This window comes from Rhinoraja longicauda, chromosome 22 (assembly GCF_053455715.1).
Source record: "Rhinoraja longicauda isolate Sanriku21f chromosome 22, sRhiLon1.1, whole genome shotgun sequence".
Taxonomy (NCBI): Eukaryota; Metazoa; Chordata; class Chondrichthyes; order Rajiformes; family Arhynchobatidae; genus Rhinoraja; species Rhinoraja longicauda.
The window spans coordinates 33,732,556-33,755,708 of record NC_135974.1 but is presented as its reverse complement, the minus strand read 5'-3'; the positions used below and the strand labels follow the sequence as shown (position 1 = coordinate 33,755,708).

The following is a 23,153-nucleotide window of genomic DNA, read 5'->3' as shown; positions in this document are numbered from 1 at the left end:
TCTGCTAATCCAATCCCTTCTCCCATCACCCTTACCAACCTATCATTTGCCAGGCTTTGTCCCACCCCCACATCTCTGTTCTAGCACCCCCCCCCCCCCCGCCATCCAAAGCATTTTGAAGCCTGATCCCGACCCGAAACGTTCCCTGCCCATTCCCTCCACAGATGCTGCCCGACCCACCAAGTTTACTTTTAATTTAGTCCAGAGATATAGCGCGGAAACAGGCCCTTCGGCCCACCGAGGCCGCACCGCCCAGCGATCCCCGCACATTAACACCACCCTACACACTCTAGTGACACATTTTACATTTATACCAAGCCAATTAACCTACAAACCTGTAAGTCTTTGGAGTTCCTCCAGCACTTTGTGTTTTGCTCAAGACTCCAGCATCTGCAGTTCCTCGCGTCTGAAATGAACAGAAAGGTCCTTCACTACTATATCCTCTGACCCATCCCTCTGCTCGCTATCACAATGCATTGCACCAACCACAGCTTAATGTGAATATTCGGAGGTGGGGGGTGGCCGAACTGCAACTCTTTCCACACAATAAGAGTGCAGTTGTACCTGAGTGTCCCCAGCACCAGAAAATAACAAGACTCACTGAATAAGGGGGCGGTGGGTTGATAGGAAGGAATTCTCCAGCTTGATCACGTTCACAAGTTATAGGAGTAGAATTAGGCCATTCGACCCATCCAGTCTACTCCGCCATTCAATCATGGCTGATCTCTGCCTCCTAATCCCATTTTCCTGCCTTCTCCCTATAACCCTTGACACCCGTTCTGAATCAAGAATTTGGCTATCTCTGCCTTAAAACTATCAATTGACTTGGCCTCCACAGCCCTCTGTGGAAATGAGTTCCACAGATTAACTACCCTCTGACTAACAAAGTTCCTCCTCACCTCCTTTTTAAAAGAGCGCCCTTTAATTCTGAAGCTGTGACCTCTGGTCCTAGACTCTCCCACCAGTGGAAACATCCTTTCCACGCCCACTCTATCTATGCCTTTCAATATTCTGTACGTTTCAATGAGGTCCCCCCTCAACCTTCTAAACTCCAGCGAGTGCAGGCCCAGTGCTGTCAAACACTCATCATATGCTAACCCACTCATTCCTGGGATCGTTCTTGTAAACCTCCCCTGGGCCCTCTCCAGAGCCAGCACATCCTTCCTCAGATACAGGGCCCAAACCAGCTCACAATACTCCAAATGCGACCTGACCAGCCCCTTATAGAGCCTCAGCATTACTTCTCTATGATGAATCGGGGAAGACAATTCCTCAAAAGTGTTTCTCAGAAGGTATTACTGCACAGGATATTTGAAACTGTGAGAACTATCCCTTCTCTGAAATCTGCTCTCACTCCTCTCTTCTGGGAGGGGTGGGGTGGGTGGGTGGGTGGGGGGGTTGTACAAAGTATAAGGACGTGAATTTACAAAAGGGGGGGTTACTGGTAAAACAGAGTTTTATAAACTGGAGACCAAATGGGTGATTGATGGAAAGATGTGGCATTGAAAGAGGCCCTTCGGCCCACTGAGTCCATGCCGAGCATTGATTACCCATTCACATTAGTTCCATGCATTCCCTCTTTCTCTTCCCCTTCCTGCACACGAGGGGCAATTTAAAGAGGTCAATTAATTTACGAAGCCGCATGTCTTTGAGATGTGGGAGGAAACTGGCGCTTTTAGACTTTAAGATACAGTGTGGAAACAGGCCCTTCGGCCCACCGAGTCTGTGCCTGCCATCGATTATCCCTTCACTAGCACTATCCTATACACTAGGGACAATTTACAGAGACCAATTAATTTCTAGATTTGAATTTATTTTCTACAAGATGAGTTTCTTTCATTAATGGAGTTTTGTTCTATTTTCTGATCTCCATTATCCGGTCTGCCAAGGAATGGATGTTTCTGACACTTTACCAAGTGGCATGTTTGAAATTAGTATTCCCTGGGATATTCCGCTGTTTGCTATAATTTCACTGGAGAATGATACCTGAATTGATGTACTGGGAATAATTAATGAACTCCTGTCAATTAAAACACATCATCTCTTTTTTTCAAGAGAAAGAAAAGTTAAAAGCACGCAAAATGAAGGAACAATCGGATCTGTCAGATTTGTTAGTTGTTCAGGGAATTGTTTAAAGTTGTATTTATTTCAGGAGGGACTGGATGTCTAACATTTGCCCCAGCAGAATGAAAGGCCTCTCCAGAAATGATACAATTGTTTGCGTACAGTGGGCAGTGCAGTTATGAACCATAGGTACAAGGAACTGCAGATGCTGGTTTACAAAAAAAAAGACCCAAAGTGCTGGAGTAACTCAGCGGGTCAGGCACCAACTCTGGAGAACATGGACGGGTGCAAAGTGCTGGAGTAACTCAGTGAGTCAGGCAGGATCTCTGGAGAACATGGACGGGTGCAAAGTGCTGGAGTAACTCAGCGGGTCAGGCAGCATCTCTGGAGAACATGGATGGGTGCCCTTTCAGACAAAGCCTGGCAAGTGATAGGTGGATACTGGTGAGGTTGATGAGGGGCTTGATTAGCAGATGGATGGAGCAAGTGGCAAGGGCTGGAGATGCAAGACAGAGAAAAGGGTGTCAGATGTGGACGGAAGAAGAGTGAAATGCCAAGGAATGCAGGTAGTGTGACAGAAATAAAGTGTAAAGCAATATTGGTGTGGTGACAGAAGAAACTGCAGATACTGGAATCTTGAATGAAAATGCAAACAGCTGGAGCAACTCAGTGGGTCAGGCAGCATCTGCAGAAGCAAATGGTCAGAGACATTTTGGTCCTTCCCATTCCCACACTGACCTTTCTGTCCTTGGTCTCCTCCATTGTCAGAGTGAGGCTAAATGCAAATTGGAGGAACAGCATCTCATATTTTGCTTGGGCAGCTTACAGCCCAGTGGTATGAATATTGATTTCTCTCACTTCAGGTAGCCCCGGCATTCCCTCTCTCTCTATCCCTCCCCCAACCAAGTCACACCAGGTTCTCATTTTCTCCCAACAAATAGCTAACAATGGCCTGTTTCCTTTATCATCGTTACTTTTTTGCATTTATTTTATTCATTGTTCTTTATCTCTCCACAACATCATCTATATCTCTCATTTCCCTTATCCCTAACCAGTCTGAAGAAGAGTCTTGACTCGAAACGTCATCCATTCCTTCTCTCCAGAGATGCTGCCTGTCCCGCTGAGTTACTCCAGCTTTTTGTGTCTATTTTTGGTTTGGGACCCATCTCCAACCATCCTCTTCCTCTTTGGCACTCTCTACCTCTACCCTGCTCCCCTCTCTTCACCTTTTCATTTCCAATTGCCACCGCGACATCACCCATCAAGTCTGAAGAAGGGTCCCAGCCCACAACGTTATCTGTCCATTTCCCTTCACAGATGCTGTAAACTTTACTTTAGACTGTATAGATAAGGCTCCTTGGCCCACCGAGTCCGTGCCAAACAGTCGTCATCCCCGTTCATCAACACTATCCTACACGCACTAGGGACAATATACAATTTTACCGAAGCCAATTAAACATACAAACCTCTACGTCTTTGGAGTGTGGGAGGAAACCGGAGCACCCGGAGAAAACCCACGCGGTCAAGGGGAGAACGTACAAACTCCGCACAGACAGCGCCCGTAGTCAGGATGGAACCCGGGTTTCTGGCGCTGTAAAGCAGCAACTCTACCGCTGCGTCATTGTGCCACCCCTTTGCTGCCTGACCCGCCGGTCAGTTTTGTTTTAATCCTTTCAAAATTGTTAATTTAAACGTTTGTGCAGCCCTGTGTTTGCCACCAGATGGCATGGTACCAGTATATTAGTCAGAGCATGGAAGACATGTCGGTGCAGGTGACTAGAATTCTATTGCCTTCATCCATGCTGAACACCTTGTCAAGGAAGATCACTTGGCAGTCCCACTCCTCAGCTGTGGAAGCCAAGTCAATGGATATTTTTAAAGCGGAGATTGACATATTCTTGAAGATAGACACGAAAAGCTGGAGTGACTGAGCGGGACAGGCAGCATCTCTGGAGAGAAGGAATGGGTGACGTTTCGAGTCGAGACCCTTCTTCAGACTGGTTAGGGATAAGTGAAATGAGAGATATAGACAGTGATGTGGAGAGATAAAGAACAATGAATGAAAAGGTATGCAAAAAAAGCAACGACGATAAAGGAAACAGGCCATTGTTAGCTGTTTGTAGGGTGAAAACGAGAAGCTGGTGTGTCCTTGAATATTCTTGATTAGTATAGGTGTCAGGGGTTATGAGGAGAAGGCAGGAGAATGGGGTTGGGAGGGAGAGATAGATCAGCCATGATTGAATGGCAGAATAGACTTGATGCTCCTATCACTTATGAGCCCTAAAGAATTTTATCTACTACTAGAACAAGTGGACCCGTTGGGCCCAAACCTTTCCTGCATTGGTGCAGCACCCTATTTCCCCCCCCTCCCCTCTCTCCTCAACCCCCCCCCTCCCCTCTCCTCTCCCCCACCCCCCTTCCCCCCTCCCTTCCTCCTCCCCTCCCCCTCCCCTCCTTTTAAACTTTTAAAATGTTAATAACTTAAAAAATATAAGACCGATTTCAATAAAACTACTTGCATTATCACGAAAGTGACAATGGTGAGTAAGGTGGGCCTAAAATTGTCACGCTACCGTGTACCGTTTTGGCTGAATTTCAGTCACAAACAAGGTAACAAACGAGAGTTTTAGTATATAGATAAGGAATGTGTATAGTTGGAATCCCCGAGAATACAAACCCCAAGAAAATAATAAAGGGACTGGGAGGTGCGGCACGGTGGCGCAGCAGTAGAGTTGCTGCCTTACTGTGCCAGGGACCCGGGTTCAATCCTGATTACAGATGCTGTCTGGATGGAGTTTGTACATTCTCCCCGTGACTGTGTGGGGTTTTGTGCAGGTTTGTAGGTTAAGTGGCTTCTGTAAATTGCCCCCTCGTGTGCATTATGTGAAAGTGGGATAACATAGAATTAGCGTATGGGTAATCGTTGGTCGGCATGGAATCGGTGGGCCAAAGGTCATGTTTCCACGCTGTATCTCTAAACTAAACTAAAGTAAACTAAGTTAAACTGAACTGAACAAAACCCATTGCACCGGTGAGATCAACTCAGTCGATTGTTATTATTTCTGTGGCTATCACTTACTGTGGCCTTGTCAGTTTAAAACAACTTAAGTGTTCTGTTGTCAGCAGAATTGTTCTCCCCCAGCTGTCAAAAACAGTGCCAGCAGTAACGTGAAGTGTCAGTTGGTGGGAGGATTTGATTGTGTGGAGGCCCAGACCGTAAGGGATTGAGATTTTACTGTATTGATGCCTCACACTGTCAAAGCAGCAACAGGCTTTCAGTAAAGGTGTTGATTAACACGCAAATGAATACTGCCACAGACTGTCTGAAATGACGCAATAATTGAGCAAGTTCAGCCAGTTACATGTACGTACATATGTGTGTGTGCATATATATATATATGTATGTGTGTGTATATATATATATGTATGTGTGTGTGTGTATATATATATATATAGATATGTGTGTATATATGTGTGTGTGTATATACATATGTATGTGTATATATGGATGTGTGTGTATATATATATATATATGTGTGTATGTGTGTGTGTATTTGTATGTGTGTGTGTATATATATATGTGCATGTGTGTGTATATACTTATGTATGTGTGTGTGTATGTATATATATATATATATTTATATATACATATATATATATATATATATATATATATATTTATGTGTGTGTGTATATATATATATGTGTGTGTATATACACATGTGTATGTGTAAGAAGGAACTGCAGATGCTGGTTTAAACCGAAGATAGACACAAAACGCTGGACTAACTCAGCAGGGCAGGCAGCATCTCTGGAGAGAAGGAATGGGTGACATTTTGGGTCAAGACCCTTCTACAGACACAGACACACACACACACTTACACACAGTGTGTGGAAATCTATCTGTTTATGTTTGGGCATATATATTTGTGTGTGTGCATGTGTATATATGTGTGTGTGTGTGTTTATGTATGTGTGTGTGGACGACCACAATATATTAGGCTACAGCACTGTGTCTCGGACATGGTAGTGAGCAACACAGGGGACAGTCCTCCCTCCCTTCCTGTTCACCATCTGCACCTCAGACCAGATTTAACTCCGTCTCCTGCCACCTGCAGAAGGTTTCAGGTGACTCTGCAATTGTGGGCTTCATCAGTGAGGGGAGGGAAGCTGAATACAGAGGTGTAGTCAACGACTTTGTTGAGTGGTGTGGGCTGAATAGCCTGCAGCTCAACAAGACTAAGGAGTTGGTGGTGGACTTTAGGAGGAGAGGAACTCCCTTGTCCCCATCTCCATCTTCTGTCGAGAGGTAGACTGAGACTGACCTCCCTCCCCCCCAATCTTTGCACAACCCCCAAGCCTTTCCACTCATCACTTTAGTTTCATGTTTCATGTATTTTGTGTATGATTGTTGGCAGATCAATTTCCCTCCTGGAATAATAAGTTCTATCGTATCGTATCGTGTATGTATATGTGTGTACGTGTATATACACCGATCAACCAAAGCATTATGACCATTGACAGGCGAAGTGAATAACATTGATTATCTTGTTACAATGGCACCTGTCAAGGGGTGGGATATATTAGGCAGCAAGTGAACAGTCAGTTCTTGAAGTTGACGTGTTGGATGCAGGAGAAATGGGCAGGAGTAAAGACCTGAGCGACTTTGACAAGGGCTAAATTGCTATGGCCAGACGACTGGATCAGAGCATCTCTGAAACGGCAAGGCTTGTGGGGTGCTCCCGGTCAGCAGTGGTGAGTACCTACCGACAGTGGTCCGAGGAGGGACAAACCACAAACAGGGTGTTGGGCGCCCAAGGCTCATCGATGCGCGAGGGCAACGAAGGCTATCCCGTCTGGTCCGAACCGACAGAAGGTCGACTGTGGCACAAGTCACGGAAATTTCAATGGTGGTCACGGGAGGAATGTGTCACAATACACAGTGCATCGCACCCTGCTGCGTATGGGGCTGCACACGGAGCACCAACAGCATATTAGGCAGGTGGTCATAATGTTTTGGCTCATCGGGTCATAATGTTTTGGCTGATCAGTGTGTGTGTGTGTATATATATATATATATATATGTGTGTGTGTATGTACATATAATAGTCAATAGTGCTTTATTTGTTACATAAGCAACTGCACAGTTAAATTCTTTTTCCAAATATTACACATACAGGTGCTACCATTATTGGTGCCATTAACAGCACAAATACTAAATCAATGCCGCCAAGTCTATGTAGTTCAGAGCCTACGTGGAGGGTGTAGTGTTTGAAAGGCTGATGGCTGTCGGGAAGAAGCTGTTCCTGAACCTGGACTCTACAGTTTTCAGGCTCCTGACGGCAGGAGCGAAATGAGAGCGTGGCCAACTTCAAATATTTCATATCATGATGACAAACAAGACTTCAATTTGAGAAATAAGCAGCTTTAATAAGATCTGTAGACGGTTTATTTAACACTTTACATCCAAGGAATGATTTGTGACAGTTGAAAGTTTACAACTAATTTTCAAAACTTGGGTAACGTTAAATTATGTACATTTTCAAAACAACGCCATGACGAGAGATAGTTGAGAGAATGGCGTGCAGTGAAGGGTTAACGTCGTAGAACAGTGCGTTGATGAGAAATGTGGACGCTTTGATGGTGATGAGCATTAGGCCACGTTGCCGGGTGGGTTTGCAAACTCCTGAGTCAGTAAGAAGTGTTTCATGGGCTGACGAACCTGAGATTGACCTTCGTTATCACCATTCTCAGGTTAGACAGTCCTTGAGGCACGACTCCACACTATCATTCACAACCCGCTGCTCTGGGCACCTTCGCTGCTTCCTGGAATTCACTGCAAGCCAACAGCTGGAGTGAGACCAGCTTGTGTTCAGATGCCAACCCTCTGAAATTTCCAAAATATTCCAGGTGCTCTTTCAGTGGAGAAGAAGATGAATAAATGAAAGGCTTGGATAGAGTGGGTGTGGAGAGGATCCATAAATGCTCTGGCACTGAGAGTTATTTGTTTAAAGCTCACCATTTAAGGTGCCTGATTTAATCAGAGGTCCTCAACATTCAAGTAAATGTTAAAGATTCCAAGCAGAATGCAAAGACCAAAGGATGTCATGTTTAAAAGACAAAGCTATTCCTCAACAAAGAGTAGAAACAGAACTGCAGATGCTGGTTAAGACACAAAAAGGAAACAGCATCTCAGCATCACAGCAGCATCTTACCTGAAGTAACTCAGCGGGTCAGGCAGCATCTCTGGAGAACATGGATCGGCGACATTTCAGGTCAGAACACTTCTTCAGTCTGAAGATGGGCCCCGAACCGAAACGTCCCAGTCTGAGGAAGGGTCCTGACCCAAATCGTCAAATATCCATGCTCTCCAGACATGCTGCCTGACCTGCTGAGTTACTCAGGCACTTTGTATCCTTTCTATTCCTCAACAAACTTTCTAAGGCAGTTAAGCTCATGACATAGTAGGCTGAATGCATAGTCTTTTACCCTGGGGAGGGGAATCAAGAACCAGAGGACACAGGCTCAAGGTGAGAAGGAAAAGATTTCATAGGAAGAGGGAGAGCAACTTTTTCACCCAGATGGTCGTCGGTATATGGAACGAGCTGCCAGAGGAGATAGTTAAGATAGGTACTATAACAGCATTTAAAGGATGCTTGGACAGGTACATGGATAGGGAAGGTTTAGTGGGATATGGGCCATGTGCAGGCAGGTGGGATTAGGTCAGATGGGGCATCTTGGTCGGCATGGATGAGTTGGGCCGAAGGGCCTCTTTCTGCACTGTGTGACTGTTCGTTGAAGGACCTTGCTGAGCCTAACACGACTACTATAAGTCTAAATGTTGTGCAACCTGTATTTACTCAGTAACTTTAAGAGAGTAAGTATCCCAAGGGGAGTCCACAGGGGTATTAAATTACATTCAAAAGATGCTACATTTCAAAAATATTTAACTCTCGAGACATTTAGGGGAGTCTGACCTGGAGGAAAATCGGTACCAAATGCTTCCATGTGTTGTCCAAAGAGGTTTTTTTTTAAGGTGGGTGCTACATTTACACACTGTAGAAGCTTTGCCCCCTCCTTTATCATCAGTGTACAGGTAGGTAGTCTACTGCAGCAGGGCCGGGCTTCCAAGAACGTAAGCAAGAGGATCAGAATGGAACAAACAACCTTTCTTCTTCATTAATCATATCATGATGGGGTTTTTTAAATATCATCAATAACTATACGTTTCTACACCAGATTCTGTGATAATAATGTTAAAATGCAGACTTCCATTTCACGGCTCTCTCAACGCATTTCTGAGCAGTCGCAATAAGTGTATTTAATATTTAAACTTGATTATTTAAACTGACATGGTAAAAATCATGAATAATTGCCAAGCTAAAGACGTGTGCAGTGGCGCAGCGGGTAGAGCTGCTGCCTCACAGTGGCAGAGACTCGGGTTCCATCCTGATCTCGGGTTTGATCCTGATCTCGGGTGCTGTACTGCGTGGAGATTGCGCGTTCCCCCGTGACCGCGTGGGATTCCTCCGGGTGCTCCGGTTGCCTCCCACGCCCCAAAGACGTGCGGGTTTGCAGGTTAATCGGCCCTCTGCAAGTTGCCCCCTGGTGCGTAGGGAGTGGATGAGAAAGTGGGATAACATAGAACTAGCGTGAATGGGTGATCGATGGTCGGCGTGGACTCGATGGGCCGAAGGGCCTGTTTCCACGCTGTAGCTTTCAGAATGTGGGTCCTAGTGGTTAATCACCATGGTTGCTACAGGACAGAATATGGAACTATTTTACCCTATTCCAGATAAACATCTTCATGGGTTGAGTGCTAGGAATGCAAGCATGTAAAATTTATGCTTTGATGCCCATTGCTTTGAAATAATTCCTGACAACTCACAATCAATAATTGTGGCTTTACAACATTTCCGAAGATTGGAACTGGGCCACTCAAACCCTTGTGTCTATTGACATTCATTAGATCATCTCATCAAACAATTACAACACCTTCCACATTATGCTGAAATGTTCAATTGACTCAGAATCCAAAGCTTCTTGGGGAATTTAGTTTAGTTTAGAGATACAGTGCGGAAACAGGCCCTTCAGCCCACCAAGTTGGTGCTGACCAGCGATCTCGTACACTAACACTATCACACACACACATACGCACACACTAGGGACAATTTACAATTTTTGAGTAAACTCACTGGGAAAACGTACAAACTCCGCACAGACAGCACCTGTAGTCAGGATTGAACCCGGGTTCCTGGTGCTGGAAGGCGGCAACTCTACCGCTCCGCCACTGTGCCACCCTTATTCTTGCAAACTCCAGTAAATACAGACCTTTATCTACTTGATTCCTCCCTTTTTCAATGTCCCACCATGCTGGGAATTTGCCTGGTGGATCTGTGTTGCAAATTCTCCTTATGCAATACACTGGAATTTAGAAGGATTGAAACATATAAGATAATTAGGGGATTGGATACATTAGAGGCAGGAAACATGTTCCCAATGTTGGGGGAGTCCAGAACAAGGGGCCACAGTTTAAGAATAAGGGGTAGGCCATTTAGAACGGAGATGAGGAAGAACGTTTTCAGTCAGAGAGTGGTGAAGGTGTGGAATTCTCTGCCTCAGAAGGCAGTGGAGGCCAGTTCGTTGGATGCTTTCAAGAGAGAGCTGGATAGAGCTCTTAAGGATAGCAGAGTGAGGGGGTATGGGGAGAAGGCAGGAACGGGGCACTGATTGAGAGTGATCAGCCATGATCGCATTGAATGGCGGTGCTGGCTCGAAGGGCTGAATGGCCTACTCCTGCACCTATTGTCTATTGTCTATTGTATCTCAAACTGTTCATAATAGTCCATGCCTGGTCTTACCAAGCCAGTATATTTATAGTTCACACAAGACCAGAACATTGGTCTCATCATATTTTGTCTATTTGTATCTACTTGGTCATATTTTGTACCCCCAGTTAGATTTCACAGTGATTAATGAACATGATATCATTTTGCTCATGTACCTCATTATTGAGTTGAGTTTAGCGATACAGCACGGAAACAGGCCCTTCAGCCCAGTGTGTCCACACCATTCATTGATCGTCTGTTCCCACTTTACACAACTGGGGGCACTTTGGCCAATTAACCTACAAACCAGCACGTCTTTAGGATGGGGGAGGAAACCGGAGCACCCGGAGGAAATCCACGCAGTCACAGGGAGAGCGTACAAATTCAACACAGACAGCAGCCGAGGTCAGGATCGAACCCAGGTCTCTGGCGCTGTGAGGCAGCAGCTCTACCCGCTGCACCACTGTGCCGCCCTGCATTACCAGTGTATCTGGTGGCAATTATTCACAACTAAAGATAAAATATAGACTGCCTAATACCCACATTAATTTAAAAAAGCTCCCCTTGTTATAAATTGAACACATTTTATGTTATAACTTTTATCCTATCAAGGCGGATAGCTGCTTGGAACAATTAAGCCAAGTTAAACAAATTGATTTTTTTTCAGACTGCTTCTAACTGTGGGAGGCTCAATCTTGCATGGGGATAAAGAATACTGATATTTTACATTGTTATTTTTAATTAACATGTGTAGCTTTACTTTACCTTAACTGGTGACTCCTAATGCATTATTTAGTTTAGAGATACAGCGAGGAAACAGGCCCTTCGGCCCACTGAGTCCGCACCGCACATTAACACAAGCCTACACACACTAGGGACAATTTACACTTATACCAAATTTACAAAACCCAAGCTAATTAACCTACAAACCTGTACATCTTTGGAGTGTGGGAAGAAACTGAAGATCTCGGAGAAAACCCACGCGGTCACGGGGGGAACGTACAAACTCCGCACGGACAGTGCCCGTAGTCGGGATCGAACCGGGTTCTCTGGCTCTGCAAGCACTGTAAGGCAGCAACTCTACAGCTGCGCCACCGCGCCACCCTGCACTAGATGTAACATAGTTCAGTTTATTGTCACGTGTACCGCGGTACAGTGCAAAGATTTTGTTGTGTGCTAACCAGTCAGTGGAAAGACTATACATGATTACATTTGAGCCGTCCACAGTGCACAGATACATGATAAATGGGATGGTAAGTGGACAGGGGCCTGAGAGGTGGACTGTTAGAGCAAATATGAAAGTTTTGGTAAACACAGTATTTTATGGTTAGAGTCATACTGTGTGGAAACAGGCCCCTCAGCCCAACTTCCCACAACGGCTATTATGTCCCATCTACAACTGTCTGCGTTTGGCCATATCCCTCTAAACCTGTCCTTGATTAGTGCGGGTGTCAGGGGTTGTGGGGAGAAGGCAGGAGAATGGGGTTAGGAGGGAGAGATAGATCAGCCATGATTGAATGGCAGAGTAGACTTGATGGGCCGAATGGCCTAATTCTACTCCTACTCCGATTCCTTATAACCTTATGACTATACATGTGCCTGTCTAAATGTTTCTTAAACGTTGGGATAGTCCCAGCCTCAACTATCTCCTCTGGCAGCTCGTTCCATACACCCACCACCCTTTGTGTGAAAAAGGCAGCCCTCAGATTCCTTTGATAGCAAGAATTAGTCTTTCAACAACCAAAAATCTTACCAGCAACATCTGATGAACCCATGAACAAATACCTAAAGATTAAATAGTTAATGTTTAAAAAAAAACACCTTCATAATAATGCCTAGGGATTTGCCAGTTCCGAAATATTCACAGCACAATTGTCAAATGTTCCAATGTTTGACAATTTGACACAGCATAATATATTTGGAGTTTAAGCTTAATTAAAATCATCATTCTGGGACAAAGAAAATGTGTTAATTATTTTAATCTGTCGTTCGTAATGTCAAAGTGCCCACTCTTTGCATTTTACTGAAAATATTTTGTCGAAATTTGAATCTTATTAACATGTTATAATTAACCTTCAAATCTAAACAGAGTGAGTTAAAGAATCTTATTATGAGATATTATGATCAATGAATTGAATGCTTTGCACTGGACGTCTGAGTTTTGAGAGCTGCCATTTATTCTCCTACTGCAGCTGCCAAAGACACCCTTGCCATCGGATCCACAGTGGCCGCCAATTCTGAATCGTTTTCCGCAGCTTGTATTGTAAGTTTAAGAATAGATTTTTGGATTTGACACCTGTAGGAAGAAACTGCAGATGCTGGCTTCAACCAAAAATAGACACAAAAAGCTGGAGTAACTCAGCGGGACAGGCAGCATCACTGGAGAGAAGGGATGGATGACGTTTCGGGTCGAGACTGTGTCTGAAGAAAAATCTCGACCGGAAACGTCACCCATTCCTTCTCTCCAGAGATGCTCCAGCTTTTTGTGTCTCTCTCTGGATTTGACATGCACTGCTCCTAGACCTTTTTATAATTCTATTACCCAAAATATTTTAAAAACGTCCTAGAATAATTTTGTAAAATGAAGGGTCGTTATAACACTATAAGACGTAGGAGCAGAATTGGACCATTCGGCCCATTGAATCTACTCCGTCTTTCAATCATAGCTGATCTATCTTTCCTTCTCATTCTCCTCCCTTCTCCCCACAACCTTAACCCCCTCACTAATCAACAAGCCATCAGTCTCTATTTTAAAAATACCCAATGACGACCTCCACTGCCGTTTGTGCTAATGAATTCCACAGATTCATCATCTTCCGGCTAAAGACATTTCTCTTTTTATTCTGAGGCTGCGACCTCTGGTCCTAGACTCTCCCACTACTGGAAACGCCTGCTCCACATCTACACTAATTAGGTCAGTTTGTTCCTCGGATCTACGGGTTTCTGACAAACAGAGCAGTTGAATCAATATTGGTGGCATGGAGGCGAGTTGGTAGAGTTGCTGTCTAACACTGCCATGGGTCCAGGTTCAATCCTGACTACGGGTGCTGTCTGTACGGAGTTTGTACGTTCTCCCTGTGACCACGTGAGCTTTCTCCGGATGCTCTGGTTTACTCCCACAGTCCAAAGTTTTGTCGGTTAATTGGCATCAGTAAAAATTGTAAACTGTCCCTAGTGTGAAGGATAGTGTGAAGTTGAGGCCAGTTCATTGGCAATATTTAAGAGGGAGTTAGATGTGGCCCTTGTGGCTAAAGGGATCAGGGGGTATGGAGAGAAGGCAGGTACGGGATACTGAGTTGGATGATCAGCCATGATCATATTGAATGGCGGTGCAGGCTCGAAGGGCCAAATGGCCTACTCCTGCACCTATTTTCTATGTTTCTATGTTTCTATAATGTTAGTGCACAGGGATCGCTGGTCTGCGCGGACTCGGTGGGCCGAATGGCCTGTTTCCTCTCTATGTCTCTAAAATAACCTAAACTAACATAATAATCCATAGACCATATTTCAATAAATGAAAAATTATCTTGTGATCTCTGCCATTTTATATTTGTATTGCAGTATAAACTACAATTGCTCAGAACATTGATTTTCTTACATTTAAAATTCATGACTAAAATAAACAAAACTAGGCAATAAGACTATATACACAAAATTGTATATACAACATATATACTTACCTGCGTTCCTGTGACTGTAGGAAGCTCAGGCGTTTAATGAACGGATACTTAGAAGTCCTAGTAATGTCTGCATTACAATCTCCACCGAGAGATTGCACTCCACTAGGTACTCCTCTGAGTACTCTAGTAAAATGTGTTCACTGGAATGGCCACTGGTTTTGAGCTCATAGAGGACTAATTGCTCCAAGCTGGCTACTATATACCATCTCACAGCAAACACATTTCCTGTTTATCAATTGTACTCTGGTTTGTGGTGAATTTTCCATTACACCTTAGGCCACTTGACGGTTCATTTTTAACCATTTTTTGGTGCAATTCTCGAACGGTGTTCTTGTCGAATATTGCGAAAGGGGTCGGCCATTTGGAACTGAGATGAAGAAAAACTTTTTCAGTCAGAAAGTTGTGAATCTGTGGAATTCTCTGCCTCAGAAGGCAGTGGAGGCCAATTCTCTGAATGCATTCAAGAGAGAGCTAGATAGAGCTCTTATGGATAGCGGAGTCAGGGGGTATGGGGAGAAGGCAGGAACGGGGTACTGATTGAGAATGATCAGCCATGATCACATTGAATGGCGGTGTTGGCTCAAGGGGCCGAATGGCCTCCTCCTGCACCTATTGTCTATTGTCATAAGATGAATGTACCAGATCCAGGGACAGTTTGTTCCCAGCTGTCATCAGGCAGCTGAAACATCCTCTCACCAGCTAGAGAGTGGTCCTGACCTACCGTCTATCTCATTGGAGACCCTCAGGATATCTTTACAAGCTCACAGGTTATAGGAGTAGAATTAGGCCATTCGGCCCATCGAGTCCACTCCGCCATTCAATCACGGCTGATCTCTGCTTCCTAATCCCATTTTCCTGCCTTCTCCCCATAACCCTTGACGCCCGTTCTAATCAAGAATTTGTCTATCTCTGCCTCAAAAATATCCACTGACTTGGCCTCGTCAACCCTCTGTGGCAATGAGTTCCACAGATTCACCACCCTCTGACTATGTTCCTCCTCACCTCCTTTCTAAAAGTGGGCCCTTTAATTCTGAGGCTATGACCTCTGGTCCTAACTTAATTGGACTTCACTGGACTTTACTTTGCACTGAACGTTATTCCCTTTATCCAGTATCTGTACACGGCTTGATTGTAATCACGTATTGTCTTTCCGCTGACTGGATACCACGCAACAAAAAAGCTTTTCACTGTACCAATAAACTAAACTATAACGAATTGTAGCAAGAGAATATCTGTCTGTGTGAAAAAGTTAAAAGCAATATTTTAAGCACATCACTGGGTAAAAAAAAAGCAGATCGCAATTCTCAAGGAGCGGGCTTCTTTGCAGCTAATGATAATTAATTACACCAGGTTTATATTTAGTACGCTTCTCTACGAGAAATGTTCCAGTTTACTCACCAATGCGCAGCAACTCCCAATATCTTGCACTTTAGCAAAGTTACAATCGAACTAAAGGCATTCAACACCATGGTTACTTCTAACACCAAAATGCACGCAGCTTTAATTTAAAATAATCTTGTTAACTAAATTAAGTCGACAATTTTATCTTATCTGGGAATTAAAGTATACATGTTGCAATAATGGAAACTGATCACAGATAATGTTAGTTTCCACGTTGTGATCTGAACCACAGTATCCTTCCTGTCATTACTCCGAATAAAGTCTTTAACGTTTTAAAGCCAGATCTATTATTAACTAAGAATATTCAAAGATTAGCCCAGTTGGAATAATTAAACTTCTCGGTCATATAACCCAAAATCGCTCTTTTCAAGTTATAAAGTGTTCAACCTACTGCTGATGTTAGGATAGATGATCTGGTAGATAATTTTGCTGTTAACATAAGCAGTGACCTACTTGAGTTTCACAGTTGATGTGGAGGGGATGTTTCCACTAGTGGGAGAGTCTAGGACTAGAGGGCACATCCTCGGAATAAAAGGACGTATCTTTAGAAAGGAGATGGCGGGACTATCCTATGTTGAAAGACTGGAGCGACTAGGCATCAGTCTGAAGAAGGGTCTCGACCCGAAACGTCACCCATTCCTTCTCTCCTGAGATGCTGCCTGACACACTGAGTTACTCCAGCATTTTGTGAAATAATTATCTTCAGAGCGACTAAGCTTGTATACACTGGAATTTAGAAGGATGAGAGGGGATCTTATTGAAACATATAAGATTATTAAGGGATTGGACATGCTAGAGGCAGGAAACATGTTCCTATTGTTGGGGGCGTCCAGAACAAGGGGCCACAGTTTAAGAATAAGGGGTAGGCCATTTAGCAAGGAGATGAGGAAAACCTTTTTCACTCAGAGTTGTAAATCTGTGGAATTCTCTGCCTCAGAAGGCAGTGGAGGCCAATTCTCTGGATGCTTTCAAGAGTTAGATAGAGCTCTTAATGATAGCGGAGTCAGGGGGTATGGGGAGAGGGCAGGAACGGGGTACTGATTGTGAATGATCAGCCATGATCACATTGAATGGCGGTGCTGGCTTGAAGGGCAGAATGGCCCACTCCTATTGTCTATTGAGATGAGGAGGAATTTCTTTAGCCAGAGGGTGGTGAATCTGTGGAATTCATTGTCGCAGATGGCTGTGGAGGCCAGGAAGAGGCTACTTTTTAAGCAGAGATTGACATGTCCTTGATTAGTCGGGGCGTCAATGGTTATGGGGACAAGGCAGGAGAATGGAGTTGAGAGTGAGAAATAGATCAGCCATGATGGAAAGCCAGTAGTATCGATGGGCCGAATGGCCTAATTCTGCTCCTATGTCTTATGATCTTATCATTTGCAAGTTAAAGTTTGCAACTTTAATGACAATATACAAATAATGTGGATATATTTTACTAGACAATCTTAAACTATTTAGCTGCCAGCTGTCGGGTGGCACGGTGGCACAGCGGTAGACTTGCTGCCTTACAGCGCCGGAGTCACGGGTTCGATCCCGACTGCGGGTGCTGTCTGTACGGAGTTTGTACGTTCTCCCCGTGACCGCGTGGGTTTTCTCTGAGATCTTCAGTTTTCTCCCACGGCGTGCAGGTGAATTGGCTCGGTAATAAAGTGAAAATTGTCCCTCGTGTGTGTAGGATGGTGGTAATGTGCGGGGATCGCTGGTCGGTGCGTACTCAGTGGGCCGAAGGGCCTGTTCCCGCGCTGTAACTCTAAACGAAACTATAGACCATGAGAGTTTATTGCGAATGAGTCATTAGACATATCAGATGTGGTTTTGGAAAATGAAACCACGAGACACCAGCCTTGTGCTGGTTGACACCTCGCTGTGAGTCAGGTACATTGGTGGCAGGACCAGGACTAGGCTTTTTATGTTCTCTCAGCCTGCTGTGGATTCTATTTATAGATGTACAAACTTAATTAGATTTAAAAATGCTGGAGTAACTCAGGGGTCGGTCATCTTCCCTGGAGAACATGAACCAGTGACTTTTTAGGTTGGGACCCTTCTTCAGACTGATTGTAGTTGGGGGGTGTTGGGGAGAAGGTTAGCTGGAACAGAGATGGGGGGCAGGACAAAGCCTGGGAAGTGATACTGTAGAAGATGGAATATGTCTGAAGAAGGGTTCCGACCCAAAGTTTCACCCATTCCTTTTCTCCAGAGATGCTGCCTGACCCGCTGAGTTACTCCGTGCAATGGGTAAAGGTGGGTGGAGGGGAAGGAAGTGAGTGATGGGGGCAGGGGATTGGGAAGAAAGTGTGCTTGGAGACATTTTAAAACAGGGCAGGACCTGTTCTCTGAACAATGAGAGTTCGAGTGAGTGAGAATGTGAGTGTTAGTGTATGTGGGTGGGTAAGTGTGTATGTGTGTGAGAGTATGTGTACACCGATAACATAGAAAATAAGTGCAGGAGTAGTCCATTCGGCCCTTCGAGCCAGCACCACCATTCAATGGCTGATCATCCACAATCAGTACCCTGTTCCTGCCTTCTCCCCATATTCCTTGATTCTGCTAGCCCTGAGAACTCCATCTAACTCTCTTTTGAATGCATCCAGTGAATCGGCCTCCACTGCCTTCTGAGGCAGAGAATTCCACAAATTCACAACTCTCTGGGTGAAAAAGCTGTTCCCCACCTCAGTTCTAAATGGCCTACCCCTTATTCTTAAACTGTGGCCCCTGGTTCTGGACTCCCCCAACATCGGGAACGTGTTTCCTGCATCTAGCGTGTCCAATCCCTTAATAATTTTATATGTTTCTATAAGAGCCTCTCTCATCCCTTTTAAATTCCAGTGAATACAAGCCCAGTCGTTCCATTCTTTCATCATATGACAGTCCCGCCATCCCAGGGATTAAGCTGGTGAACCTACGCTGCACTCCCTCAATAGCAAGAACGTCCTTCATCAAATTAGGAGGCCGAAACTGCACACAGTACTCCAGGTGCGGTCTCACCAGGGCCCTGTACAACTGCAGAAGGACTCCTTTGCTCCTATACTCAACTCCTCTTGTTATGAAGGCCAACATGCCATTAGCTTTCTTCACTGCCTGCTGTACCTGCATGCATGAATGAGTGTGTGTGTGAGAAAATGTGAGAGAATGTGTGTGTGAAAGTCTGTGTGTATGAGTGAGTGTGTGTGTGTGTGAGAGAGGGAGAGCGTGCAAGGGTGTGTGTGTGTGTGTGATCACGAGGCTCAAGAAACTGTGATGGTGGAATACTGGGCAGTATACAAAGTGCCGGATGAGCTCAGGTCAGGCAACATCACTCCACAGATGCTGCCTCACCCGCACTCCAGCACGTTGTACTTTTTTTGAGGTGAGTTCGTTAACCAGTTTTTGAAATATGTAGATTAGAAATTTCATCCTGGCAAACTGTGTTGACTTTTTGTTTGAAGTCAATTCATCCACAAATCAGTAATCAGAGTAACACGTTCACTGGCCGATAAGGAGAGGAGTCTTGACTTGCAAAGCTCCAAAACAAGGGAGATCATTCATGGTATGACCCAATCTACACCTTTGTCTGGAGTTTGCAACTGCACACTGACCAACTGGAGCTAAAACATATGTCATCCGGCTGGGCAGCACAGCGGTAGAGTTGCTGCCTCACAGCGCCAGTGACCCGGGTTCCATCCAGACTACGGGTGCTGTTTGTATGGAGTTTGCACGTTCTCCCCGTGACCTGCGTGGGTTTCCTCCGGGAGCTCCAGTTTCACCCCACACTCCAAAGACGTACAGGTTTGTAGGTGAATTGGCCTCAGTAAAATTGTAAATTGTCCCCAGCGTGTGTAGGATAGCGTCAGTGTGTGTTGATCGCTGGTCGGCACGGACTCAGTAGGCCGAAGGGCCTGTTTCTGCACTGTGTCTCTAAACTAAGCTATGAGCAGATCTTTAAAATGTTACACACATCATTCCCCATCCCGATATACGTGTAGCACGCACACAGCTCCTGGTTTTTGGAAGAAGCTCCTGAGATTTGCAAGTCTGAAGAAGGGTCCGAACCTGAAGCATCACCTGTCCACTCGCTCCACAGATGCTGCCCGACCCACTGAGCTCATCCAGCACTTTGTGCTTTGCTCGAGATTGCAGCACCTGCAGTTCCTCATATCTCTCTGCTACTTGGAGAGTGTTAAGCTCCATAATTTCCATGGTAAAAGTCCTCTGAAATGTTTTCCTGGTAATCCCTCTGGATCAAGGCAGGAAATATAATGGAATCTGTCAGCTGATGCGCTGTTTAGAGATACAGCGTGGAAACAGGCCTTTTGGGCCATTGAGTCCACACCAACTAGCAATCACCCGTTCTATGTCATCCCAGTTCTGCATCCTACACACTAGGGACAATTTGCAGAGGGCCAATTAACCTACAAACCTGCACGTCTTTGGGATGTGGGAGGAAACCGGAGCACCCGGAGAAAACCCACGCAGTCAGGGGTAGAACGTATAAACACTGTGCAGACAGCACCCGTGGTCGGGATCGAACCCCGGTCTCTGGTGCTGTAAGGCAGCAACTCCACCGCGCCACCCCCAGTTCAATGGTTAAATAATCCATTAAGCAACGTGACGACTTGTGTGTCTACTTCCACCAAAGTGTATAATTTACAACAGCCACACTGATCAACGATTCGGAGTTGTCCATCTAAAATGATCAGACGATGAAAGATCAAAATATAAAGCTTTTTAATTTAAAATACAAGAGATTCTCATTGATTAACTATACAGTGTGGGATTGCAGCCAGTATTACAGCCAACATCTAGCCAAGGCAGCGGATTAATTGACCTCACCCTGTGCATAAACCTCTTCACAGTGCTCCTGATTCCTACACAAAATTTGCTTTGGGTCAGGGTGCTGCTATTCCTTGCAGCAAGTTTATGTTGCATTTAAATTCACACCAATCTTCGAAATAGGAATGATAAATCCTCAAATCTCCAAAAGTAATACAATCATCATAATAAACGTTTAAACATAAGTGCCCGCTAACAATGTACCAAGGCTAAACTTGCTGCAAATCCCACGCCTAATCCAAAGAGTTTTAAACAAGTGTAGAGTGCTTCAGTATCTTTTGAGAAATCTTACATTCATTTATTTTAAATTTAAAATGTTATATTATCTAAAATGTAACAATAAAAATAAGAATCTTCCACGTTTTTTTTGTTGAAAGAAATGGTTGCATTATTTTCAAATGTCGCAAGATAATGTGAATTCTTCCCTTTAAAAAAACAATGTGTTATTTTGTATATAAACTATGTATATCCATTGCAGGATGATATCAGCCCGTTCGCAGGCACTGTATCTTTTAAACCGATGTGCCTCGGATGTTAAATAAACTAACATGCTAGAGAAGGGGCGGAATTTTGAGTTGAGGTATTCCGCGCCAACTCCAAAGCCATGGGATATCTTTGTTCGGTGAATCAATCTAAAGTCCCAACTCGGAGGGGCTTCGTCTAATAATCCACGAGGGGCATGAATACGATGGTGCCAGAATCACACAGCCGCACGTCACAACGACACGCCATCATCATCTTCACACCAATCAGTGTGTGCATCCGTTCCAAAGTACCGATCGCCAAAGTTACCTGAAATATGAAAGACGATTACACTGAAATCGTACAGTTTTGGTCTCCTAATCTGAGGAAAGACATTCTTGCCATAGAGGGAGTACAGAGAAGGTTCACCAGATTGATTCCTGGGATGGCAGGACTTTCATATGAAGAAAGACTGGATAGACTCGGCTTATACTCGCTGGAATTTAAAAGATTGAGGGGGGATCTCATAGAAACTTACAAAATTCTTAAGGGGTTGGACAGGCTAGAAACATAGACATAGAAACATAGAAAATAGGTGCAGGAGTAGGCCATTCGGCCCTTCGAGCCTGCACCGCCATTCAATATGATCATGGCTGATCATCCAGCTCAGTAGCCTGTACCTGCCTTCTCTCCATACCCCCTGATCCCTTTAGCAAAAAGGGCTACATCTAACTCCCTCTTAAATATAGCCAATGAACTAGCCTCAACTACCTTCTGTGGCAGAGAATTCCACAGACTCACCACTCTCTGTGTGAAGAAATGTTTTCTCATCTCGGTCCTTAAAGACTTCCCCCTTATCCTTAAGCTGTGACCCCTGGTTCTGGACTCCCCCAACATCGGGAACAATCTTCCCGCATCTAGCCTCTCCAACCCCTTAAGAATTTTATATGTTTCTATAAGATCCCCCCTCAGTCTTCTAAATTCCAGCGAGTACAAGCCCAGTCTATCCAGTCTTTCCTCATATGCAAGTCCCGCCATCCCAGGGATTAATCTGGTGAACCTTCTCTGTACTCCCTCTAAGGCAAGAACGTCTTTCCTCAGGTTAGGAGACCAAAACTGCACACAATACTCCAGGTGCGGTCTCACCAAGGCCCTGTACAACTGCAGCAGAACCTCCCTGCTCCTAAACTCAAACCTCTTGCTATGAATGCCAACATACCATTCGCTTTCTTCACTTCCTGTTGCACCTGCATGCTTGCTTTCAATGACTGGTGCACCATGACACCCAGGTCACGTTGCATCTCCCCTTCTCCCAATCGGTCACCATTCAGGTAATACTCTGCTTTCCTGTTCTTGCCGCCAAAGTGGATAACCTCACATTTATCCACATTATATTGCATCTGCCATGCATTTGCCCACTCGCCTAATCTATCCAAGTCACTCTGCAGCCTCCTAGCATCCTCCTTGCAGCTAACACTGCCACCCAGCTTCGTGTCATCCGCAAACTTAGAGATGTTGCATTCAATTCCCTCGTCCAAATCATTAATATACACTGTAAATAACTGGGGTCCCAGCACTGAGCCTTGCGGTACCCCACTAGTCACTGCCTGCCATTCCGAAAAGGACCCGTTTATTCCTACTCTTTGCTTCCTGTCCGCCAACCAATTTTCTATCCACCTCAAAACTGAACCCTCAATACCGTGTGCTTTAAGTTTGTACACCAATCTCCTATGTGGGACCTTGTCGAAGGCCTTCTGAAAGTCCAGATATAACACATCGACTGGTTCTCCCTTATCCACTCTACTAGTTACATCCTCGAAAAATTCTATAAGATTCGTCAGACATGATTTGCCTTTGGTAAATCCATGCTGACTTTGTCCGATGATTTCACCACTTTCCAAATGTGATG

General features: G+C 44.7%; 1 protein-coding gene across 4 annotated transcripts in view; it reads right to left on the bottom strand.

Moving 5' to 3' along the window:
• Positions 1-20,708: 20,708 nt before the first annotated feature.
• Positions 20,709-23,153, bottom strand: part of LOC144604546 (uridine-cytidine kinase-like 1) — an 83,503-nt gene continuing 81,058 nt past the window's right edge. For all 4 annotated transcript variants that reach the window (XM_078419093.1, XM_078419091.1, XM_078419092.1 and 1 more), the window contains one exon: positions 20,709-21,574. In XM_078419093.1, the coding sequence (XP_078275219.1) occupies positions 21,498-21,574 (77 nt within the window). In that variant the 3' untranslated portion in view covers positions 20,709-21,497. The remainder of the gene's footprint in view (positions 21,575-23,153) is intronic.